Genomic DNA, 27065 nt, shown 5'->3' with positions numbered 1-27065 from the left:
GCCTAGGCAGGTGGAGCACTTGAGGTCAGGAGTTCGAAACCAGCCTGGCCAACATGGTGAAACCCCGTCTCTAAAAATACAGAAATTAGCCGGATGTGGTGGCATATGCCTGTAGTCCCATCTACTTGGAAGGCTGGGGCAGTAGAATCGCTTGAATTTGGGAGATGGAGGTTGCAGTGAGCTGAGATTGTGCCACTGCACTCCAGCCTGGGTGACAAGAGTGAGACTCCATCCCTCTGCCCCCGCAAAAAAAAAAAAAGAATCACTTGAACCCAGGAGGTGGAGGCTGCAGTGAGATCACACCACTGCACTCCAGCCTGGGCGACAGAGTGAGACTTTGTCTCAAAATAAATAAATAAATAAAAATAAAACAGATCAAAGGATCTCTATTCACTTAGCAGACAGTTACTAAGCATTTACTATGAGTCAAGAACTGTGCTGGGTGCTATGGGGAGAGAAAGAGAAATGCATGGTTCTTAACCTTATGCAGTTTACAGTCTAGTGGGAAAACAGACAAATAATCACAATAAGTTGTAATGTGTATTATAGGGAAAGTACAGAGTATTCCAGAAGCATGTAAGAAAATATCCTAACCTAACCTAGGGAAGTATTTAAAGTGAGACACAAAGAACTAATGGACATTGCCGGGTTGAGGAGTGGGGAAATGGGATGGTGAAGGGGAGGTGGGAGGGTGAATTCACCTACTTAGAGAGAATAGCATGTGGGGTAACAGGCAGGAAAAAGCTTGCCCAACTGAGAAACTTAAAGATTAGCTGGAACATCAAATGCAAGAAGAAAAGTAGTAATAATGTTAGAGATAAGTGAGTGCAAATATGTTGGAGAGTCTTACAAAGCACATTAAATAGTTTGGACTTTACCCTAAGGGCAAGGGCTTAAAAAGACTTAAGGATAACATTATCCATCTTGCTATCCCATGGGGAAAGAGGGCAAGACCAGCACTAGGGAGTGTCATTAGGAGATTTTACAGTAACCATTCTACGCCATCACTGACAATGACTTGGATCAGGGTGACTATAGGAGGAAAAGAGAGAAATGGTGAAACGGTGATATTTGGAAACAGAATATAGAAGAGTTAACATGAAGGAAGTAAGAATCAGAGATAATCCTCAGGTTTTTAGCTTGAATAGGTGTTTGATCGTTGGTGTCATTTCCTACAATAAGCAATACTAGAAGCGGAGAAAACTTGAGTATGTTTTTTAAAGCATAAAAAGGCATCTTTGAGATGACTTTGAAACACCCCAAAAGAAATATCTAGTATAAAGTTCTTTCTGGAACTCAACAAAGAGGCCTAGGCTAGTCTGTAAGTGGTAAATGAGGCTATAAAGGTAGATGAGCTTGCTTATGGAGTATGTTTAGACAAGAATAGGGCCTGGAGCAGAGCTCTGAGGAACATGAAGGGCAAGAAGCAGCCCCCAAGAGAAGAAAACCCAAAACACAGAAGTATCAAAGAAGCCGCGGAAGCAAGTGTTTCATAAAGAAGGGATGATCATTAACAAAAACTGCTGAAATATCAAACCAGAAAACTGAAATTTGTCCATGAATTTTAGCGAAATTGTGAAAAAGAGTTTTGGAGATTAATGAGGGTATACACCAGATTCTGGTGGATTGAAAAGTTCATCAAGAAATGGGGGTGAGAATAGTCAATATTGTCTATAGATGAGAAAACAGAAACACGGCAGAATCTGGATGGGAAAGTGACGTTGAGGGAGCTTGTGTTTTCTTTTTAAGATGGGAAACACTCGAGATTCTTTAATACTAATAAGATAGAGTACCTATTTTTCATTAAGAAGCTTAAAAATGCCAGATATTCATATCCCAGCTTCCTTTAGAAATACAGTACAGATGCTCCTCAACTTAGCGTAAGGTCACATCCTGATAAACTCACAGTACGTTGAAAGTATTGTTATGTTGAATATGCATTTAATACATCTAACCTATCAAACATCATAGCTTAGCCTAGCCTAATCAAAATGTGCTCAGAACAGTTTCAGTACAGTGCTCAATAAATTAAATGAGATATTCAACACTTTATTATAAAATAGCCTTTGGTTAGATGATTTGGCCCAAGCATTGTGAAAAAGTAGCATATCACATATGGCCAGCTGGGAAAGAAGTCAAAATTCAAAACATGAAGTATGGTTTCTACTGAATGCATATCACTTTTGCACCATCATAAAGTTAAAAAATCATTAAGTCAAGCCATGGTAAGTCAGGGACCATCTGTACAGTTGTCCCTTGGTATCTGCAGTGGGCTAGTTCCAAAATACTCCCCTCTGCCCTCCCCCCGACCCTGCAGATACGAAAATCTACAGATGCTCAAATCACTTATGTAAAATGGTGTAGTGCTGGTGTCACAACCAGAAAGAACCCTCTTAAACAGAGATGACCACTGCAGCAGGGGCAAGTTTTAGGGGCAGCAGCAATAAAAGTCAAGCAGCAGCCGGGTGCGGTGGCTCATGCCTATAATCCCAGCATTTTGGGAGGCTGAGGTGGGTGGATCATTTGAGGTCAGAAGTTCAAGATCAGCCTGGCCAATGTGGTGAAATCCTGTCTCTACTAAAAATACAAAAACTAAGGCTGGGCGCGGTGGCTCACACTTGTAATCCCAGCACTTTGGGAGGCTGAGGTGGGCGGATCACGAGGTCAGGAGATCGAGACCACGGTGAAACCCCATCTCTACTAAAAATATAAAAAATTAGCCGGGCATGGTGGCAGGCGCCTGTAATCCCAGCTACTCAGAGAGGCTGGGGCAGGAGAATGGCGTGAACCCGGGAGGCGGAGCTTGCAGTGAGCTGAGATCGCGCCACTGCACTCCAGCACTCCAGCCTGGGTGACAGGGCGAGACTCCGTCTCAAAAAAAAAAAAAAAAAACAACAACAAAATACAAAAATTAGCCGGGCATGGTGGCAGGCAGGCACTTGCAATCCCAGTTATTTGCCAGGCTGAGGCAGGAGAATCACTTGAACCCGGGAGGCAGTGGTTGCAGTGAGCTGATATCATGCCACTGCGCTCCAGCCTAGGCAACAGAGGGAGACTTCAAAAAAAGTCAAGCGGCAGCATTCAGTGGTGCCAGCAGCAGTAAGCAAGCAACAGTACTGCTGTCCTAATCAGACTGCACCTGTGGTGTGGCTCTGACTATGGTTTCTGCCAAGGATAGCCCCCCCCGCCCCCCCTCCCCCAGGTCTTCTCATTGTACAAGCCTGGCTGCAGTCTTCCTAGCAATTCTAAGAGCTTCCTAACATCTATTTAATAAATTTACTTCTAGGTTAAATAAGCCAAAATCAGTTTTTGTTGCTTCCAACTAAGAAATCTGACTGCTTAAGGAATTACAGTAAAAGATGATGTTCTGTCAGTGGTATAGTGGCAAATCGACTCCCCCAGTACAACCACCAGAATATCAAGTTTGAAACACTGACGTGGTCATTTAGCATCACTAAGCAAGTGAACTCTACAATTAGATAATTACTTTCTGAAACAGAGCTGAAGTAGAGTAAGGTACCCTGTCACTGCTCTCTCATTTCATTGGTCCCTGTGATTCTTTAAAATGAACATGAAGGCCGGGCGCGGTGGCTCACGCTTGTAATCCCAGCACTTTGGGAGGCCGAGGCGGGCGGATCACGAGGTCAGGAGATCGAGACCACGGTGAAACCCCGTCTCTACTAAAAATACAAAAAATTAGCCGGGCGTGCTGGCGGGCGCCTGTAGTCCCAGCTACTCGGAGAGGCTGAGGCGGGAGAATGGCGTGAACCCGGGAGGCGGAGCTTGCAGTGAGCCGAGATTGCGCCACTGCACTCCAGCCTGGGCGACAGAGCGAGACTCCGTCTCAAAAAAAAAAAAAAAAAAAAAAAAAAAAAAAATGAGCATGAATTTTACGAAGAATTGAAAGGTTCCCCCTTCAAAAACAAATCAGTAAGAGAAAAGACAAAGATTAGGAGAAAGCATCTGCAAAACATATTAATATATCTATAAAAGACATGTATCCTGAATACATACAGAACTCTTACAGTTCAATATGATGACAACCCAACTATAAGATGAGCAAATACCTGAATAGATATTTCATCAAAAAAAATACATGAATTGCCAATAAGCACATGAAAACATGCTCAATATCATTAGTTATTAGAGAAATGCAATCCAATACCATTCCCACTAGAATGGCTGTAATAAAAAAAAGATAGACAATAACAAGTGTTGACAAGGATGTGAAGAAACTGCAACTCTAATACATTGCTGGTGAAAAAGTAAAATAGTTTTGCAGTTTCTTAAAAAGCTAAACATAAATTACCATGCAAGCCAACAATTCCACTTCTAGGTACCTATCCAAGAAATAAAAACTGTTCCCCCAAAAAGTTGCATGCAAATGTCATATAAGCTTTTTTAAAAATATCCTCCAATCTGGAAACATCCCAAACAACCATCAGCTGGTGGACAAACAAAATGTGGTATTTTAAAACAACTGAATGCTATTCAGCAATAAAAAGAACAGACTATTGATACATGCTACGATGTGGATGAACTTCAAAAACATTACACTTAGTCAAAGAGACCAGAAACAAAAGGCCACATACTGTCTGATTCCATTTACATAAAATGTCTGGAAAGGACAAATCTGTAAACACAAAAGGTATTTTGGTTGGTATAAACACATAAAGCATGGTGGTTGTCTGGAGCTGGGGTTGGGGCTAGGAATAGGGATTAAGTATAAAAGAACATGAGGGTTCTTGTGGAGGTGATGAAAGTGTTCTGGGACTGAACAGGCTGAGGCAGGAGAATCACCTGAGCCCAGGCAGTCAAGGCTGCAGCGAACCATGATCACACCACAGTACTACAGCCTGGGTGATGAAAGACCCTGTCTCAAAAAAAAAAAAAAAAGTTCTAAAATTGGATTGTGGTGGTGTTTTGCACAAGTTGGAAAATTTACTAGAAGTCATTGAGCAGTACACTTAATAGATTAATTTTACACCATATAAATTATATGTCAGTAAAGTTTGTTGTTTCTTTTTAAAAAAAGTTCTCAAGTCTCATTTTTTTGGTCTTCATAGAAGGCCACTAAGGACTTTAGCAGGCGAGGCACCTGTAGATTGTTTGCAGGAGCTGTGTCTGGTGTGAAAGACAACTCTTCAGCCTAGCAATGACTCCTAATACGACACAGCATTTGTATATTCTAGGGCAGTTCTTCTCAAAGTCTGGTCTGTAGACCAATATTGATCCACGGGCACTGTTACTATCTGAAACTGGTCCATGACTAGATAGTTACAGAAACTGAGACTAAGTGTTTAGAAATTTGAATAGCAATTTGACAAATTAATATATCTCCTGAAACTGATATTTGGACTTGTATCATATTTCTTTGGCTATTTTTTCCACTTAATTTTTCTAGTTACCCATTTTTATTGTATTTTACAAAAGACACTATCAGCCAATGAGATTATAAAAATGTTGCGTTACCACAGATAGTTCAAAAAACATTGCTCAACAAAGCTTTCCTACCATCCTACAATTGGCCATCATATAGACTGGTAGGTCAATTATCTTGTCAAACTAACCTTTAAAAAATACATAAACATGCTTTCAAATGCCCCAACTACCCTGGTGGTACAATCAACATTAATTTTTTTTTTTTTTTTAGAGATAGGGTCTTACTCTGTCACCCATCTTGGAGCGTAGTGGTGCAATCACAGCTCACCACTGGCTCCGACTTTGGCTCAAATGATCCTGCCTCAGCTTCCTGAGTAGCTGGGATTACAGGTGCAAACCACTACACGCAACTAATTTTTAAAAATTTTTTGTAGAGATGGAATCTCGCTATGATGCCCAGGCTGGTTAGTCTCAAACTCCTGGCTTCAAGCAATCCTCCTGCATCAGCTTCCCAAAGCACTGAAATCACATGGAGGAGCCACCTCACCCGGCCACAATGCTAAATTTTAAGTCCTTCTATATAATCCAGGTTTTTTTTTTAAGACAGAGTCTCGCTCTGTCACCCAGGCTGGAGTCCAATGGCACAATCTCGGCTCACTGCAGGCTCACTGCAACCTCCACCTCCCAGGTTCAGGCAATTCCACTGCCTCAGCCTCCCACATAGCTGGGATTACAGGCATGTGCCACCATGCCTGGCTAATTTTTGTATTTTTGGTAGAGACGGGGTTTGGCCATGTTGGTCAGGCTAGTGTCGAACTCCTGACCTCAGGTGATCTGCATGCCTTGGCCTCCCAAAGTGCTGGGATTACAGGTGTGAGCCACCGCGCCTGGCCCATAACCCATATTTTAATAGATGTTCGCTTGTTTTTCCATTTTTATAAATAGACTTTCAAGTTTATAATTAAAAGATAAAAATTCAAGCTATATATAATTAATGTCAATTCTTCCCTTTAATTAAAAAAGTAGGTTTGAATTTGAAAAATAAATCTACTCTTTGAATTCGAATAAATTATGGTCCTAGGAAAGGTCCTATAAAACAAAACAAGACAAGCTAATTATATTTTCATTTAAAAATAACAGTACAAACCAAATATGTTCCTATGTCCATTTAGAAATTAATCCAAAACATAATATATAAATCAGTATATTTTAGGCTGGGCACAGTGGCTTACGCCTGTGATCCCACCACTTTGGGAGGCTGATGCAGGCAAATCACTTGAGGCCAGGAGTTTGAAACCAGCCTGGGCAACATGGCGAAACCTCATCTCTATAAAAAATACAAAAACTAGCCATACAAAAACTGCGATGGCATGCACCTGTGGTCCCAGCTAATCAGGAGGCTAAGGTGGAGAGGATGGCTGGAGCTGATGAGATGAGGTTGCAGTGAGCCAAGATCATGCCACTCGACTCCAGACTGGACAATAGAGCGAGAACCTGTCTCAAAAAAAAAAAAAAAAAAAAAAAAGAAAGAAAGAAATCAGTATATTTCATATAGTATACAACACGATGTCCCAAATGTATGTCAATGAATTAAATCAGGCAATATAATAACCAAGGACACACATATACTCAAGAGATCTCTAGGAGAGGTGGTCAGCAAATAGCTGGAAGACTCAGGACAACAGCAGAACAGAAGCTGTCTAGGATCCCACAGACATGCTGAGATGCCTGTAGGCCTCTTAAGACACATAATCAGGAGCAGAGGCACATAACAAATCATTGATTGCACTAATCGTTTTCATACTACCTGGATGAGATGTTTACATAATGTACACTATATAATAGAGATAAACTTAATTACTGTTAAAAATCAATACATATCTATAAAAAGGAAGTAATTCAAATCCCAAGTGTCCAACACAAATTAGTAGTATTTGAGCACAATGAATTAAAATGTTTTAGCCACCTTTGGTAACAGGTAGTACAAAGGAGAAAACGTAAAACTAGGAGATAAGTGACCTGAGTTCTACCCTGGCAATAAGACTTTAGACAAGAACATTTTACTCCCTTCATTTCCCTATTGGACACAAGTGATAAACTAGATTATTTCTGGTCCTTTCAAGAAATCTACATTACAGTTTGTTGATTTAAATACCAACAACGCAAAACACCACCACCACAAGGAATACACTGCCTTAAAAGGTTACTGTGCTTCTTCTAAAATGAACCCTATATATACGGTTCATTTGGAAAATAATCTTTCATTTATGCCTTGAAAAGAAATTAATTCCTGCCATAAAGCCATTTAATTATTTTTCAAATAATTTTGATAACATTTTTCAAAAATTTCGATAACATTTTCAATAATTTTGATAACATTTAACATTATAACTGACTTGCAATTTACCATCTTGATCACTTTGGAATTACTAGTTTGATAACCCATTAGAAACCATTTTTTTCAAGGCCGGGTGTGGTGGCTCATGCCTGTAATCCCAGCACTTTGGGAGGCCAAGGCTGGCAGATCACCTGAGGTCAGGGGTTCGAGACAAGCCTGGTTCAATATGGTGAAACCCCGTCTCTACTAAAAATACCAAAAATTAGCTGGGTGTGGTGGCTAACACCTGTAATACCAGCCACCTGGGAGGCTGAGGCAGGAGTATCCCTTGAACCTGGGAGGCGGAGGTTGCAGTGACCTGAGATCATGCCACTGTATTCCAGCCTGAGGGACAGAGTGAGACTCTGTCTCAAAAATAATGATAATAATAATAATAATAAATCATCATTTTCAAAAAACATTTACTAAGAATCTCCATATACGTCATTATGTTTGAAAAGTGAGAGGAAATGGACGTGTAAAATTAAACAATGTTTCAAATACTAAGTATTTTATAAATGTAATGTAAGATAACCACACAAATACACAAAACAGCTTTTTATACAGTGATTTTTCTTTTAATATGAGCCTGGAGGGAAGGAATTATTATATTTAAAAATCTCACTAACTAAGAGTTAACTCAGGCATGCTGCTCCAAGTAATCTCTTATCCTTCTATAATCTTAAAGTTTCTCTAGATAAACCACCATCATTAGCAGAAAGTGCAGGAAAGAAGGGCTAACATTTTCCCCAAAAACTACAGAAATAGTAATTAACAACTTTAACAAGTCTATGCTAATTCAGCTTTAATCCTCTAGCTCTGAGAAGACTAACAATCCATTCAGGTTAGATTTCCCAATGGGTGTTGGTTACTAGAGAATTCATTAGAGTATCTAAAATGCCGGTTTCTGGACCTCTCTGATTAATCTCTGATTAAATTCTAAATAACATCACTTTTATTAGGCAATGAGTCAGCCTGCATAAATTCATGTAGCCAAAATTATGCATATATTCTGAAAACGCATATAATCAAAGCTGAAAAAAATGTGCTGGTAATACAAAGATTGGAAATGTGTTAGAATCAAGTCTTTAGTGAACATTGAGATGCTGGGTTTAAGTATTTTAAAGAAGTTTAAGAAATGTTTTGGCAAAGTGCAGGAGACTGGCTGACGGGGCTTAGTATATAAAGGCCCATATGAAAGTAATCCAGAAATACAGCAGACATCATGGAAGTTAAGTTAGTCTGCTTAAAACAGAGTTGTTAAATAGGATGAGGCCAGCTGGTAGCAGCCCTTGAAGCATACACAAAAATATGATTAAGTACATTTCATGAAAGGAACCGAAACCTAGCAAAATAACTGAATCACTTCCAGATAGGCAGGGCTTCCTGATTATCCCAAATACCCAAAGATTTGTGAAGTTACTCAGCAAGGCTGATAAATCAAGAGTGAAGAGCATTATTATCTTTTGAAGGCTATAACTGGCATCATCACTGTCCTCCCTGATCCCCTCACAAATCCTGCCAACTTGGGGTAAAACAAAATTCAGCTGAAATCTAAAACTATATTATGCTTTTAGGCTTTTTGTTTTTGCTTCTCTCTCTCTCTCTGCGTGTGTGTGTGTGTGTGTGCACGCGCGCGCCTGGTTTTTTATTTTGTTTTTCTTTTGGCTTATTTAAGTTTTCAGTGAACTTACTTTGAAAACAATTCTTTTCAACAACAATAACAACAAAAAAAAAACCCTTCAGTTCCTATTGCTCATGTAGAAGCTCTTGCTCAGCCTCCAATTAACCAACCATCATAATCAACCAATATTCTCTAGATTCCCCTTCTAAAATAAACCGACAAGGATGCTTATTAGGCTATTTCAAACACTCCACTGTGTGCCAACCAAGAGCAAGCTGGTTTATTCCCTTACTGTTTAGACAAGGTGTTCTTGCAACTGTGGAATTTGATTATACTATCTAACCTAACAAAATAAGAGTGTGAAGAGGCCGGGCGCAGTGGCTCATGCCTGTAATCCCAGCACTTTGGTAGGCCAAAGAGGGTGGATCACGAGGTCAGGAGATCAAGACCATCGTGGCTAACACGATGAAACCCTGTCTCTACTAAAAATAAAAAAAATTAGTCGGGCGTGGTGGCGGGCACCTGTAGTCCTAGCTACTTGGGAGGCTGAGGCAGGAGAATGGTGTGAACCCAGGAGGCAGAGCTTGCAGTGAGCAGAGATGGTGCCACTGCACTCCAGCCTGGGTGACAGAGCGAGACTCCATCTTAAAAAGAAAAAAAAGAGTGTGAAGAATTGTTTCTATTAAAAGTCACACACACACACAAAAAGGTTAAATGTTTGGCACAATTTAAGATGATTTCCTTGAAAAAAATAAGAATGCTATTGAATTGAGTATAGGTGAGACTACCGTAAAAGATTTGGGAGAAATGGGCCAGGTGCGGCGGCTCACGCTTGTAATCCCAGCACTTGGGGGAGCCTAGGCGGGCGGATCACGACGTCAAGAGATGGAGACCATCCTGGCCAACATGGTGAAACCTCGTCTCTACTAAAAATACAAAAATCGGCTGGGAATGGTGGTGCACACCTGTGGAGGCTGAGGCAGGAGAATTGCTTGAACCCGGGAGGCGGAGGTTGCAGTGAACCAAGATCGCACCACTGCACTGCAGCCTGAAGTCAGAGCAAGACTCCGTCTCAAAAAAAAAAAAAAAGAGAGATTTGGAAAAAATAAAATATTAAGATTTGACTCATAGATTATAAATGTCTTTAAGGTCTCCCTCCATTTAAAAAAATAAAAACTGGAAATCATAAATGATACATTATGGGTATGGTTTATGCATGAAAAGCTGATGTAGAGTGTCAATCCATAGATTCATACACAAAGAAAAGGCGTTGGCCCTAGATCACAGTTTCTCAACCCCAGTACTGCTGACATTTTGGATGAGAGAATTATCTGTTGGGAGGGGGAGATATTGGCCTGTGAACTGAAGGATGTTTGGCAGCATCCCTGGCTTTGAAATTACCCACTACATGGCAGTAGCACCCCCATTCCAGTAGTGGCCATCAAAAATGTCTCCAAATGTTGCAAAATGTCCCTGGAGGGTAAAATCACCAGTTGAGAACCACTGCCCTGTAACCAAGTAACTAATAAATGCATGTATGTCTATATATTTTGACTAAAGTAAAATGTTTAAGTCATCAGTTTTTAATGCTTTTTACTATAATCAACTTTTTAAAATCAATTGATCAACTCCTAGTTCAAGTTAAGTCATTTAAGATTTCTTTTGCATACACAACAGGAAGAAAGACAAAAAATAATCCTTCACCTGATCAAGTGCCAAATGAGGTATCTTTGTACATGACGATAGTCCCATCTCATCCATATCTTTTGCTGAGATCAAGACAGAAGCACAGGATTATTGAGGAGGTTGGAGCAAGGAAAAAAGAAAGAAAAAGCAGCAAAGGGAAAAAAAAAGGAGATGCAAGAAACAATTCTCAGATAGTTGGAATAGTGGCACAAGGAGAAAGCTTATTACCTCTTGCCTTCTTAGTCCCATTCACAGCAATGTTTACCACAGGCCAATCTAACACCAAACAAGAGTTCCTACTAAAATTACTCACCCAGGTGGATAAATCAAGAGTGAAGAGGATTATTCTCTTTCAAAGGCCACAAGTGGCATCATCACTGCCCTCCCTGATCCCCTCACAAATCCTACCAACTTGGGGTAAGACAAAATTCAATTGAAATCTAAAACTGTATTATGTTTTTAGGCTTTTTGTTTGTTTTGCTTCTCTCTCTTTCTCTCTCTCTCTCTCTGTGTGTGTGTGTGTGTGTGTGTGTGTAAAAGAAAGCTTAAGTGTGTGTGTGTGTGTGTAAAAGAAAGCTTAAATGTCCACTGGTGGGTAAATGGTTAAATTATACTTCATTTGTTTACATTTAAAAAGTGAGGTATGTCTTTATGTGCTGACACCATTATATATTGTTAAAGAAAGAAATATAAGTGGTAGTATGACACCATCAAAGAGGAGAGAATACATTTGTAACCTGAAAGCAAAGCAAATTATTAACATTATTTATCTTCTGGTATACGGCACATTGCATTTTGCATAACTGCCACAACAATATTTCCATCATACATACTCTTTGAGAATGTCGCCACTCCTCCCATCAAAAGGTGGAGTGGAGTGTTCCCCGCGCTCCAACACAGGCAGGCCTGCATGACTGCCTTCATGAGTAGAATGCTGTGGAAGTAATCCTCAAGTTTCCAAGGATAGGTCATAAAAAACAATAAGCCTGACTTCCTTTCTCTTTTGGGACACCTGCCTTTGGAGCCCTGAGGCACTATGTGAGAAGTCTGGCTACCTTGAAGCCACCATACTGAAGAGACCAAACAGAAACAGGAAGATGCCTAAGGAGACATGATATTTTCCCCAATGGAACAGTGGGCACATGAGTAAGCTAGCTCAGATGACTGAAATTACTGAAGCAAGCATACCCCATGTGCAGTACTGAGATCTGTGCCTCTTTCTGATCCTATCAAAACCAAACTATGAGCTTCCTAAATGGTAGGCCTACATCTAACTCATTGTTGGCTAAATAAGTGGGAGTTAATAAATGAACTGTGAAAATGAAGGGGGGATGGGAAAGAATGTCATTTCTCTGATCCAGTACCCTCAGTACTAGATAGATTGCTGTCTAAGTTCTTGACAAGTATTATTGGCTGTAGCTGGTACCAGTGACGGGGTACCAGAAATTTTAGGTTCACTATCTTCTGAGGATAAATTCAGTCCCCTCACTCCTGCCCCCTACCAGGGGCAAGTCAGTAGAAAATTCAAGGATCTTACACTTCAACTAGGAATCCAATTCATATACATAACATGAAAACTAAACTATTTAGAATGTCACATACAAGTAAATACAAAAAGTTACAATAATGATTATGTAAATGCAGCTTATATGTGGAGTAAATGACTGGTCTAAGTGTGTCGAGGTTCACTGGGATACATCTCTTCAGACAGAAGCATTTAACTGGGTTTTAAGTATAAGGTTTTAACTAGTAAGATAAGGATATACAAATAAATTATTAAGTGGGTAAGGTGGCAAATGCCAAGAAACAAAGGCTGAAAATATACAGCAGAAAGAAAGGTAATTTACTTGAATGCAATATAGAAAACATCTTCTGGAATAAGAAGACATGGGAAAGGGAGGAAAGGAAATGTTAGCAAACCCATTACAAAGCACACGGACTAAAATTTGGTGCATGGCACAATTTGAACTAAGGTATAGTAACCTCTTAAATGACTTGATGAAAAGTTTGATAAAAATTATTCTAAGAGTGCTGTGCACCATGGAATAGAGTAGGGAAGTGGCAGGAAGGCCAGTTTTACTGCTGCAGTCATCTCAACAAGAAGTAATGAGGATGGCAACTATAGACAATAAAGGAAGAGAATAATCTAAGAGATGTTATGGGGTGAAAGAATTAGCAGATCACTGACAAATCAGGTGAGAGGAGGAGGGTGAAAAGTACAAAAAGAAAAGTACTAAAGGGAGATTTAAAGGCTTTAAATCTAGGAACTTCAAGACCAGAGGTAATTTTAACAAGAGAGAAAAGAATGATGGAAGAAAGACTTGTATAGAAAAAATTTTAAGGGGAAATATTACATCAAATGCAGCTAAGAGCTACAAAAGGAAAACTCAGAAGAAAATAAATACACAAAGAAAAAATAAATTAGCCAGAAAGGGATTATTTGCAACAAATGAGAATTCTAAAGATTAAGGAGGGGAGTATTATCCAGGAAAAAGAAGAACAGGACAACTAATAATAAGATAAGGTGTAACAACCACTACCCTAAGCACTTTGCAAATGTTGCCTCATATACTCACAAGAATCCTATTATGTATATGAATAAATAGTATTATTTATCTATGCCCAGTTTAGAGATGAGACACATAGAGGCTCACACAAAATTACAGGGTTAAGTAGTGGAGATCAGATTTGCACCTAGACAATATGGCTCCAAAGTTCATGTTTACAACCAGCTCAATATTCTAAGAGTGACTAAGACTCCAAAAAGAATGACAGACCTTAAAAGAAAAGCTGAGAAATTAATTCGTGAGGGCAAAGGTTCAAGAGGTGGCTGATATTCCAAAGTATAAAAGGTTAAAAAACAAAAAAAAACTTGCTTACCAGATCCAGAAAATTAGAATAAAGGAGAACTTAATGACAAAAGGCGGGAATAAAAAAAGATTGTCTTCTTAACAGTTCATATATAAAAATACAGAGTTTAAGAAAATGAGCTGATGCCATAACCATAAAAACTAGATGTTTAGGGCATAATACTGTTAAGTACAACATCTAGAAAAATAATCATACTTACCCAAAATATAGCCCATGTCACGATCTACTGACATAAGCAATCAGAGAGGATGGACATAGTGTTTAATATGAGGCAGGCAAATATCAGGAAAGAAACACTCCCAATTATAAACAGATATCTGAGACTTCCACAGAACAAAGCATATAATAGGTTCTAAGTAGATATTATGCTGTCTATGCATTTTCCAAGCATTCTGAGGACTATACCAATTAGAATTACCTGATATACTTACGAAGGATATATATTCCTGGGCCCATCTCAGATTTTAGGAATCTGGGGGTAGAACTCAGGAAACAAAATGTTCTTTTTTGGTTGTTTGTTTGTTTTTTTGAGATGGAGTCTTGCTCTGTAGCCCAGGCTGGAGTGCAGTGCAGTGGTGCAATCTCAGCTCACTGCAACCTCCGCCTCCCGGTTCCCAGTTCAAGCAATTCTCCTGCCTTAGCCTCCCGAGTAGCTGGGATTTCAGGTGCGCCACCATGCCCAGCTAATTTTTTAGTATTTTTAGTAGAAACGGGGTTTCACCATGTTGGCCAGGCTGGTCTTGAACTCCTGATCTCATGATCTGCCCACCTCAGCCTCCCAAAGTGCTGGGATTACAGGCGTGAGCCACTGCGCCCAGCCAGAAACTAAAATTTTAATACTTTTTCCAGGCAATTATTCAGCACAAAAGTTGAGATCACTGTTTCCTTCTGTTGTAGCCTAAGTGCTTAGAACTCTGTGACTCCCCAACTATTTATCTCCTGTGGCTTTGTAATCTGACTCCAATCTTCTAGGTTCCTTAGTTGCCTATCCTTGACTTGTACTTATTTCTAAAAATCTTGGCCCTGGTTTGGTAATATAATAAAGACTTGGATATGGAAATTTTAGCTCTGAAGTCCATATAAACTCCAATACTGACATAGGAATAAAAAGCTCCAGTTCCTTTCACTGAAATCATGGAGCTTTTATTAAATATCACATATGGTGTTGACTGGACATTGGATTGACTCAGTATGTCAATTCTTTTGTTGCCAGATCTGCAGAGAACAAGATGCTCACTACTACAGACTCAACTATTTGAATTACTACTTATTGTCTCTAAAGTAAGAAGGCACAAATTGTCTTGTCAGGGATGAACGACATTTGCTAAGAGAACAGCTGTCACCATAGATAGAGGGTACCTATGAGAATGTTCCAGTTCCTAGAATAGTGATGAAATGAGTTCTCCTAAGATGTCTCTAGATCTTAATGATGGGACAAAAGAATGTCTACTTGATATGAATAAGAGCTTCTTTATTCAATAAGGGATAGTCTTTGATAGCAGCAATGAAGATCCTGATACAATGGCTTCTAGATACTTTCATGCTTAGTAGGTCAGTGATCCAAATTGTAGAGATAGTACATTCATGTATCCAGGGCTACCTCTCATTCTCCTTCCTTAATCCTAGCTAGTTCTTATAGTCCTACTTTGTCATCTTTCTGGTTTGCCTGAGGTGACTAGAATAAAAAGCCAATCTTAAGTTATAGGAGTCTTTTGCTATTTCCAGCAAACTGATCCTTGCAGAAAAGGATTAAATCCAACTTATCTTTGTATCCCACAAAGTACCTCATCACACACTGCTAGACTTGACATGTTTAACTGAGTGCCTTGTTCAACCCCAACAAGAGAACCCTCCTCATAAAAAGCATCTAAAAGCTTAAGCCTCATATAAAAGGTGCTTTCCACCCTACCTCCCACCAAGGTCATGGGATAAGGATAGACATTTAAGTCATGGTGGTTATGCAATGCATTCAGATTTCTCTCTTACCAACTGAACTAAAAGAAACACACTGTCACCACCAACAGGTAAACTTTACTTGAAAGAACAGTTCAAGTCAACACCATGGCAAATCAAATCCACTTACCAGTCAGAGCTTTGGAGAAGCAGAGACTATGAAAAACCAGGGCAAGACAAACAGAACTGGAAGGGAGAAGTGAGAAAGGGAGATGAAGCAGACATGGAAGGAGATGCTGAGACAAGAAACCATTTATCACCAGAATGAGAGCTTGAGAGACCAGCTTCTCAGATTCCTAACGGTTCTCCCATTCACACAAGGTCTAGTCTCTCTTCTTCAACCCAAAACAGCTGAATCCCTACGAATCCCTACAACACCTTCGAAGCCAAATGATCCCTAATTAAAGCATTATTTTTTAGAATGTACATCAAGACAAATAAAAAGCTAGAAACATAAATCCAAGGAGGAAAAAATAATTCTACCAGGAAAAAACTGAAATCACAGGTAGCCAAAAAGCTTTGTAAATATGAATCTTATGTATCAGGAATTACCATCAATATTTATCATATTCCTGCTAATGAAACAAATTAAACTTTAATTGCTCTTTTTTCAATGGAAATTATCACAATATTGACAAATGAAAAATAGTCTCAAAACCAGAGAAGACAAAAATCAGGTGATCTACCTTTATTTGTTAATACATTTGAAAATATTTTGTTAGCCTGTTTAAAGCAGACTTCTGTTGTTGTAATAATCGATAGCATATTGGATTAACAGCCTCATCTTTTAAGACAGGCTTTATAATCATATGGCTGATTAAGGGGCAGCAAAGTATAACCAACCCTGTAACTATCCTTTAACTTGTACCTAACAAAAATAGTAACTATAACCTCTCCTTTTATTCTGTAAAGATCCTTTTTCTGAAAATATCTTTGAACTAACTTTCTTTAAAGCTAGTTCCCTTGCAACAAGTACAAAATAAAACTATGACATATGCTGACAATTAATCTGACAAGTTTGCATTAACACTGTCAAAACCAAACTAATGTCAAAATAGCTGTAATTTTGGTTATCTAACACAGATTCTAACATATCCTCTCTAGCAACAAACATATCATGTAAGCCTTGAATTTATAAAATTCAAATCTTTTTTTGTTTGTTTCAGATAGAGTCTCGCTCTGTCGCCCAATCTGGAGTGCAGTGGCGCCATCTTGGCTCACTGCAACCTCCGCCTCCCAGGTTCAAGCAATTCTCCTGCCTCAGCCTCCTGAGTAGCTGGGAGTACAGGTGTGTGCCACCACGCCCGGCTATATTTTTGTATTTTTAGTAGAGACAAGGTTTCACCATGTTGGTCAGGCTGGTCTTGAACTCCTGACCTCATGATCCACCTGCCTTGGCCTCCCAAAGTGCTGGGATTACAGGTATGCACCACCATGCCCAGCCTCATTTAAATCTTACACATTTTATTTGTGGACAATTTCAACGTTATCGTTAACTTTTACCAGAAAATTTTAATGGGTCCTAATATTATAATTCCTCGTTTAAAAAAAAAAAAAACTAGCCGACCAGGCGTGGTGGCTTACGCCTGTAATCCCAGCACTTTGGGAGGCCGAGGCGGGCAGATCACCTGAGGTAGGATTCGAGACCAGCATGACCAACATGGAGAAACCCCGTCTCTACTAAAAATACAAAATTAGCTGGCCATGGTGGCGCATGCCCATAATCCCAGCTACTCAGGAAGGCTGAGGCAGGAGAATCACTTGAACCTGGGTGGCAGGAGAATCACTTGAACCTGGGTGGCAGGAGAATCACTTGAACCTGGGTGGCAGGAGAATCACTTGAACCTGGGTGGCAGGAGAATCACTTGAACCTGGGTGGCAGAAGTTGAGGTGAGATGAGATCCCACCATTGTACTCCAGTCTGGGTAATAAGAGCAAAACTCTGTCTCAAAAAACCAAACAAACAAAAAAAAACTAGCCAATATTTAGATTCTCATAACAAAAAAAAATTGGTATGTTTGCAATGTCAGGTTCATCTAAAAAACAAACTTTTTTTTTTTTTTTTTTTAATTATACTTTAGGGTTTTAGGGTACATGTGCACAATGTGCAGGTTTGTTACATATGTATCCATGTGCCATGTTGATTTCCTGCACCCATTAACTCGTCATTTAGCATTAGGTGTATCTCCTAATGCTGTCCCTCCCCCCTCCCCCCACCCCACAACAGTCCCCGGAGCGTGATGTTCCCCTTCCTGTGTCCATGAGTTCTCATTGTTCAATTCCCACCTATGAGTGAGAACATGCGGTGTTTGGTTTTTTGTCCTTGCGATAGTTTACTGAGAATGATGTTTTCCAGTTTCATCCATGTCCCTACAAAGGACACGAACTCATCATTTTTTATGGCTGCATAGTATTCCATGGTGTATATGTGCCACATTTTCTTAATCCAGTCTATCGTTGTTGGACATTTGGGTTGGGTCCAACTCTTTGCTATTGTGAATAGTGCCGCAATAAACATACGTGTGCATGTGTCTTTATAGCAGCATGATTTATAGTCCTTTGGGTATATACCCAGTAATGGGATGGCTGGGTCAAATGGTATTTCTAAAACAACGTTTAATTGGAATTTTTCATAAAAACTTTCAGGATGTGCCAATGCAACACTTAATGACAGAGATACATTCTGAGAAATGCACCATTAGGCAATTTCATTGTTGTGCGAACACCATAGAGTGTACTTACACAAGCCTAGGTGGTATAGCCTATTCTCCTAGGCTACAAACCGGTACAGCATGTTACTGTATTTTTTTTTTTTTTTTTTTTTGAGACGGAGTCTCGCTCTGTCGCCCAGGCTGGAGTGCAGTGGCGCGATCTCGGCTCACTGCAAGCTCCGCCTCCCGGGTTCACGCCATTCTCCTGCCTCAGCCTCTCCGAGTAGCTGGGACTACAGGTGCCCGCCACCACACCCGGCTAATTTTTTGTATTTTTAGTAGAGACGGGATTTCACCGTGGTCTCGATCTCCTGACCTCGTGATCCGCCTGCCTCGGCCTCCCAAAGTGCTGGGATTACAAGCGTGAGCCACCGCGCCCGGCCTATTACTGTATTAAACATTGTAGGCAACTGTAACACACTGGAAAGTATCTGTGTTTCTAAACCTTGGAAAAAGTACAGTTAAAATATGATATAATCTTATGGGACCACTGTCATATATTCAGTCCGTTTTTGACTGAAACATCATTATGTACTACATGACTGTATTACATAAGGCAAAAGAGTGAAATTACTGCTCCAATAATTGGTATCTTTCTCCTTAGCTATATTGACAAAACAACAGAACTTATGAAGAAGAGGAGAATCATTCAATCTTTGCAGTAACAGTTCTGTACCTTGATTTTGGTGGTTGTTATGCAATCTACACACCTGTGATAAAATGGCATCGAACTATACACACACATTGTACTGATGTCAATTTCCTGGTTTTAATATTGTATTAAAGTTATGTAGGATGTAACCAATAGGGGAAACTGGGTAAAAGGTACAGTGCCCTCTCTATTTCTGCAGCTTCCTGTAAACTATAATATGCCAAAAGCACCCTGAGGACTTGCCAGCACTTCAAGGGCTCACAATAATCCTATGAAGTAGGTACTATTTTTATCCCCAGTCTATTGATGGGGAAGCTGAGGTAGACATTTTAAATGATTTGCCCAAGGTCACATAGCTAGTAACTGGCAAAAACCAGGATTTGGACACAGGTGGTATGACTCTCAATTTTTTATTTATGTCAAAATCTGAGGAGCCACTAAAGGATTACAGGCAAAGTATGGTTGACAATCAAATTCACATTTTATTTTGGCAAGGTAACTCCAACTAGGAGTTTAGAATGACCAATGAAAAAAAACTTCAAACAAGATTAGTTAAGAGACCGATGCAATAAACCAGAAATGATGAAGGCATGAAGTAAGAGAACATTAACAGAAAGAAATGTATACAAAATACAAAACCAACTTGACTTCACGACTGGATGAAGAGTGAGAACTTCATTCCAATTTCAAGGCTTGACTGACTACACACAAGCCAAGGACTTCATGTTTTAACAATACTATTACATTATCAAAATCCTTTTTTTTTTTTTGAGACTGAGTCTCACTCTGTTGCCCAGGCTGGAGTGCAGTGGCGCAATCTCAGCTCACTACAACCTCCACCTCCCAGGTTCAAGCGATTCTCCTGCCTCAGCCTCCCGAGTAGCTGGGATTACAGGCATGCACCACCATAGCCAGCTAATTTTTGTCTTTTTAGTAGAGACAAGGTTTTGCCATGTTGGCCAGACTGGTCTCGAATTCCTGACCTTAGGTGATCCGCCCGCCTCAGCTTCCCAAAGTGTTGGGATGACAGGCATGAGCCACCACGCCTGGCCTATATTATCAAAATCTTAAAGCAGATCAATTCAGTCTTAAGTCATCCCTGTTTCAACAGTACCCACAGCATTTCACTTTCTTGCTATAAAAATTGTGACTAGATACAAATTAAAGTTACTGCCACTTGGCAACTCCACACTATTTAATATGCATACAGTAATGAGGCTACTAATATTTTCAATACACCACCATGTGGATCATCTCTGGACATAAGATAAACAAAGCAGCAGCCAGAGAGAATATATATTCAGCATGTGGAATTTAGTAAACATTTTTTATCACAATCCACACTCTAAATTTAAGAAAAACCTAAGTGCCCTTTGACTGGATTAGAATCATTTTACAACTTAACAGGAAGGAGTCTAGTGTCACCCATTTTAAGGGTGAAAAAGTTAAAATAATTGATCGCTTCAAAACTAAAATCAGACTATTGTTACCTTTTTTTTTTGCAAATGTTAAAAAAACACTATAGCATAAGAATCTGTCAAATACTGCATTAAGATTATAATAATCACTGGAAAAACTTAATGTAACTTCAACTTTATTACCACTATGAGGGTAAAAACCATGCTAAAGCCAGGGCCCTTCTAGGAGCTAAATGCTCTTGGAAAGTATCCAAAACAATGTTATAGTAAATTTCCAACTTGTTTCCTCTAAGGTCAAGGAAAACGAATTATCTAAAGCACTGGATTATGTTTGAATACACTGCAACTAAAAGTTTTACATCAAATAATCCCATGGAAAAATCTTTACTCTGCACCTATGATGGGCCCTAAATCCAGTAAGGGCAATGTGGGGGAATTAGCTGCACCTAGGAATCCATGCTACGTCTTAGTAATATTTTGAGAAAACTTTCAATATCAATAGCTTCCATTTTCAGAGAACTGTATTTTAACAAAATCTGTGAAAATAATGGTTTCGAATGATAATGAAAATCTCCTTAGCTTCTATAATGTGGACAACATATACTGGTTATTCTTTGGTTTCTAGCTTCAGTCAAAGTTCAAGGTCTCCTGCTATTTGTGGCTCAGATTCTTACGGGAGGCATGTCTGATAGATATACACCAATTTCATAAATAAATAAACATAAAGGTATTTTATGTGTGAGTGCATTGTGGGTGTACATATATGACACTCTAGACAAGCCATGCTTTTCATTCACAACAATGTTTTAATAAATTACAGTTCTACTAAAGTGGGAAGTAAAAGGCAACTGTTAACAGAAAAATCTAGCCAAAGAATAGCAAAGTGAGCTACAAAATTAATTCCAGAAGCCAAAGAACTAAATAAAGCAGGTTCATAAAACAAACAAAACCAACACATTTTCAATGAGCACTATTCGGTTTATCTATAAATGTTCATGTATTTAAAAAGTTGAGTGATACGCCAACTTTCACTTATGACAACATTCTACATAAATACCTAATTCCCAAGAGAAATAATTCAGGTTTAAAGAGCTGTATACAAAAATAAGAGAAGCAAGAGCTACAATGAAATTAACAGAAGTAAATGGCATGGGAGCCCTAAATGTGGGATGTACTGAATACAGTGTACAGGAGACTCAAAATGCACAAATTAAGCCTAAATATTCCCAATGTATTCAATATCTATGAAACAAGCAATAGAATTCCAATCAATACTTGCCACAAAAATTGCCATAAGCTGGTTGCTTCTATTTTTTAAATGATGTAACAATGACAGATTTGTTGCCACATATTTTGTAACTTACCAACACTAAGCTATTAAGTTTCTATTAGCGATGTTTTAACTGAGGATTTGGGCTAGAAGACTGAAATCTGTTTGTACAGCAGTGAAAACGAAGCCCCACTAAAGGCATTCAACTTCCAGCTAAAGGCTCCTTTCCTTGATGCATATTTGTGACCATAAATAGTGTTCACTAAATGCAGTACACTAAACTAGCAACAGATTAGTTAAAAGCAGCTTAGATTTTCAACTTCCCGTAATATAGGCAACATCTTTAGAAGCAATCACATTAAAATAAATGTGTCTTTCACAGTTACAGGATGAAATTTTAAGCTGGACAAGCACCCATGCCCTGGTTTTCTACTTTATTCATAAACTATGACTCCCACATGCTGAGAATGTTTTATGCTTTAACCTGCAGTAAAGGCTTTACATCATTTTAATGCCCAGTACTTAAAATGCAACAGAATCACCCCCAACGAATGCTGGGAATATATTTGGTTTACATGTAATGATTTTGATCCCACTAGTAGCCAGAAAAAGTTTAATGAATGCTTTTTCAAGTAAATAACTTTGCGCTTCTATAGACAAAACAAAAAGAAATTTTGAGGTAAGGGTGGATGGAAGAAAAAACACTCGTGTTTTTCCAATTTAAAATATTAACAAACATGTTGGTTTTTTATTTCTAAAATAATTATTAAACATTAAAAAAAAACTCCAAGACTATTATGCTTCAGAAAAATAAAACAAAACACTCCGTTAAGTAGTTATGTAGGATTTTTCTCTGGTTTTTGCAAAGTAGTGTTTCAAGTTAAGATACAAGCTTAAAACAAATGATTCTGAAAATCCTGGTCTATCACAAACTAATGGCTTAGTTTTGAGTCAACATATTGTATATTCTACATCTGAGATTTAGAAATCACATTTTTTTTTCTATTCAGGTCAATTGAAATATACATGCTACCTCACTCTTTCAGTCCCCCTTATCTGTGTGAATGACCAACAGCAAAAATTTCAAATCAATGGTTAGAGGACATACCATAAAATTACACACTCTATCAATGTGGTTTTCAGTTATCATAGAATCTAAAGGTCCCTTACTGGTGATAGGTGGCAGATTCAAGAATTGATAAGTTTGGGGAATATATTCAATTCTCAACAGTCGAAATAGAAATTATGCCAATTTCTTTATTTTAAAAATCCGTTACACTAAAAAAATTGTCACATAAGGATTACTGAAGGACTTCATAAGGAAGTACAAAATATGTGATCTTAAATTCTCCTAGTGTTATTAAATATTAAAAACTGTGAGAAATAAGAGATGTTGCAATCCTTGCCTTTTTAACTCTAATTGAAATTTGAAAAAAAATTTAGAATTCAAATTTCCCAACTTTGACTTAGAAACATAATTCAGCTAGATCAAGCAACTTAATTGCACAATTTTAAAATAAGTTTAATGCAAAGCACTGCAATCCTGATGTGATAATTACCTGCGGCATAAATGCAAAATAATAAATGCATTTAACGATGCATTTTATGGTAAAACCACAAAAAGCACAACCATATTAGCACAAACTAAATAAAAAGACATAGGCGGTATTATGTCCAACAGAAAGAGAAATGAATGTTGTACTAAGCTAAGAAAGGAAGGAAGGACTTAGGAAGGAAGGAAGGAAGGAAGGAAGGAAGGAAGGAAGGAAGGAAGGATAGAAGGAAGGAAGAGGGAAGTCAGAGGTTTCTATACCTGCAGGATCCCAGAGAAATGAGCTAGTCACATCACTCTACCCTATATGATACATGGGTGACTTTTTTTAAGCTTCAGCGTAAATAAAAACAGTAATCACTTTATACCATTCAACTTTACATAGTGTTATCTTTAATGCCAACTGCATTCTTCCCTTTACTCACCCAATGCTTCTTCACTGTTCCATTCCACCAGCTTTCAGGCAAATGCAAGACAGAACAGGGTGGAGTAGAAGAAAAATACAAGCAGCGCCTCTCAGCGCACCCCCTCTCCCGCAAATAATTTCCAACAGTTCCTCCTACTACGAAAATAAGTCGCCCTATCTCCAGATACACAACAGACATTCCGTCTCTTTAGTAGACACACACAGACGCGTACACAATCCAGCACTCCCGACTCCCACTCCAGGCCCCCCGAATCTTCAGCAATTATTCATCGAATTCACACGAAGACAAGATACCTCTACCTACTGTTTCGGGGTGAAGGTGGGTGGAGGACGCCTTTCAAAGTAGCCCCAATAGTGTAACCAAAACACGGTTCCGGAATAAAATATTAAGAAACACTTTTCCTTTCCCACCTATCTACCGACTTGAGGATGCAAAAAATCCATCTCCACATCACACCATCTCTACAGTTCTCGTGGCTGGAGTTTGGGGTGGAGATTCGTCCAGGGGAGGGGACGGAGGCGAGTGGCGGAGTGTGAGCGGGCGACGGGACACAAGCGAGTTGCTGAGCCCGGCTGCCTCGCACCACGTCGCCAGCCCAAACGCCCAGCACCAGGACCTCACGCCCGCCCCTCAGCCCAGGCCCAGAGCGAGCGAGGACTCGCGCTGTCTAACTTCCCATCTACAGACACCGCTCCAAGACGAGCAGAGCACACGAGTACACGTCACACAGTTTAAACACACTTACACACCCCAAACAAACCAACACACCTGCAAATCACCTCACAGTTTCCCGAACTCCACACCGGAGACCCCACCTCCAGGATTCAAACCTTCCGCTTATAGTAGAGGAAACCAGAAGAGTTGGGGGGCAGTCTACGCCTTTCCAGGACCGGCCCCACGAACTGCCCCACCCCACAGCCCGCGTCTGGGTCACCCGCTCGGAAGCCCCCTGCTTCCTCCCTCCTCTCAATCCGGCCGCTAACGAGACCCATCCCCAGCGTCCGCTCACTTCCTCCCCAAAACCCCTCCAAAAAAAATTGTTTTAAGTGAAGAGAAAGAAGTGAGGAAAGAGACTTGAGGTAGTCCGGCTTAAAAACCGCTCGACTCACCTCAGAATCCTCGCTGAGTTCTCTCCGCCCGGCACAGCCCCCTCCCCAACGTCCCAGTACGAAGGGCTGAGGTAGGGAGGAGGGAAAGCGGGAGGGGGAGGGGTGTCTTCCGCGTGGGGCGCCCTTCGGGAGGGGACTGGGGAGGGGTTGAGGCCGGCGCAGGAAGAGGAGAAGGGGGAGGGGAGGCCCCTATCTCCCAGTCTCCCCCTGAAAAACCTCCCTTGTCTCAATCACATCAGACTGACTGTCTTTGTCTGGCTGACAACCGCCATATTGATATCAACAGCCCCGCTCCCACCTGCTGCCGCCGGGTGTCCCTGGGAGTTGTAGTTCCTGCCTCCCCTGAGTAAAATTGCGGAGCCCGGCGCCTAGAGGCCCAAGGGAACTACAACTCCCGGCAAGCCGCGTGCCCATCCGCCTTCGCTTTGGGAGGAGGGGAAAGGGGAGTCGGAGCCGTTGGGACTACACATCCCAGAACACCATGGGCCCCAGGCCCGTAAGGGGGACATGATATCATGCTGGAGTGGAGAGGGAGGATGCATTGGCGGCTGGGATGAATTTGAGCTGACGGAAGGAGGCGTTCGGAGAGGAAAGGGAGGAAAATGAAAGGCGACCACAGTTCCCATGATGCCTGGAGGGGAGACTACATTTCCCATTATTCCCCTGGAAGGGACGTGAGGAAGAAAGACTGCAAGTCCCGCGATGCTCTCGGCTGGCAGGTGGCGGAGATTGCACCGGAAGACGCTTCCTGGGTTTGAGGACTTCAGTGACTGCTATTGAACCACCAAAAGTCCATTATGAAACTGGTGAGTCTTCGCTCCTAGGTCAGAGGGCAAAGGTGATGCTATAACCTTTTGGACCTCTTTTTTTCCTAGGTTGGGCAGGGAATCGTCGCACATGAGGGGTAGCAGTTATTGAGCTGGAAAGTGGAGTGGGCTAAGGAAAGCTGCTTTTTGTTGTTGGGAAGGTTTGAATTCCTCTCCCCCCCATCCCTCCCAGGAGGTCTTTTTTCGCTCGTTGGTGGGTCTTTTTGTTCAGACAAGACGTTGACTCTGTCACAGTCCTTCGCCTATGAACTCTGTGGGCTCTGTTAACCAGGTTTGGACGTCTTGGCTCCCACGTGAGGGTTATAATAGGCTGTTAACAATCCCTTTGCATTCGATTGGCGCTTGAGTATCCTGTCTCCCTACTGTTGTTGAGACCGGCTAGATTTAAGCAGACAGTAAAAAACATTCGGCAGAACGTCATCACTTATTAAATATCCTGTTATATAGACTCCTCACTGCCCTTGGAATTCAGGACGAGGTCAGAGGGTGGAGAAGTTGGGTCTTAAACCCTGCATGGGATTTAGATGGGCAGAGAAGTGTTATATGGTATTCCATTCTAAGACTGTAGGGACTGCATGAGCCCAGGCCGAATGAAGCGTGCCTGGTATACCTGAAGTCTTAACATCACACAGCTCAAGGACCTGGTTCATGGAGGGTTCTCAGACCTTTGATTTGAGCCATTTGACTCATTGTGCACACAAGTCTAACTAGTTTATTCCAACTCGATTCAATTAGTAATGACATAGTGTAGAAAGGCAGGTGTGAAACACTGTTTCTCAACCTTTTAAAACCCATATTCGTGCAGCCAAGTTATTGTCAAGCTTTACTTGAGGCAGGAGAATCGTTTAAACCCGGGAGGCGGAGGTTGCAGTAAGCCGAGATCGCGCCACTGCACTCCAGCCTGGCAACAGAGCGAGACTCTGTCTCAAAAAAAAAAAAAAGAAGTTTATTTTTTACCATTTATGTAATTATCTGAACATGCTTTGCCAAACCACACAACCCACCCACCCTCATCTTGATAATCATTGTGCTACAGGCATATACTCTGCAAAGCCAGCTGTTTTCTGCGAAGTCAGAGAAAGTATTAAAAGTGGATTCAATTCCGAAATTGTCTCCGTATAAAGCTGTTTATATAAGGGGAAGGATGCGGGTCACTAAACCTTGAGAATGGCAACTTACCCCTGGGTCAGTGTGTTACACATTTA

The 27065-nt window shown here is 40.3% G+C and overlaps 2 protein-coding genes across 25 annotated transcripts in view; one reads left to right on the top strand and one right to left on the bottom strand.

Annotated features, from left to right (window-relative positions):
• Positions 1 to 25337, bottom strand: part of HMBOX1 (homeobox containing 1) — a 188864-nt gene extending 163527 nt beyond the window's left edge. For 12 of the 23 annotated variants that reach the window (XM_055295851.2, XM_055295856.2, XM_055295853.2 and 9 more), the window contains exon 1: positions 25034 to 25337. The gene's annotated coding sequence lies outside the window, so the exon portion shown is untranslated. Of the gene's footprint in view, positions 1 to 23921; positions 23953 to 24227; positions 25006 to 25033 lie in introns of those variants that run through there. The other 11 variants (XM_055295858.2, XM_063610871.1, XM_063610877.1 and 8 more) reach the window with 8 other exon arrangements.
• Positions 25338 to 25352: 15 nt separating this feature from the next.
• Positions 25353 to 27065, top strand: part of INTS9 (integrator complex subunit 9) — a 117277-nt gene continuing 115564 nt past the window's right edge. Inside the window, exon 1 of one of the 2 annotated variants that reach the window (XM_055295849.2) lies at positions 25353 to 25839. In XM_055295849.2, the coding sequence (XP_055151824.1) occupies positions 25831 to 25839 (9 nt within the window). In that variant the 5' untranslated portion in view covers positions 25353 to 25830. The remainder of the gene's footprint in view (positions 25840 to 27065) is intronic. The other variant, XM_055295850.2, reaches the window with a different exon arrangement.

Source organism: Symphalangus syndactylus, chromosome 10, assembly GCF_028878055.3.
Source record: "Symphalangus syndactylus isolate Jambi chromosome 10, NHGRI_mSymSyn1-v2.1_pri, whole genome shotgun sequence".
Taxonomy (NCBI): domain Eukaryota; kingdom Metazoa; phylum Chordata; class Mammalia; order Primates; family Hylobatidae; genus Symphalangus; species Symphalangus syndactylus.
The sequence above is the reverse complement of the archived record's forward strand: the minus strand, read 5'-3'. Positions and strand labels throughout refer to the sequence as shown.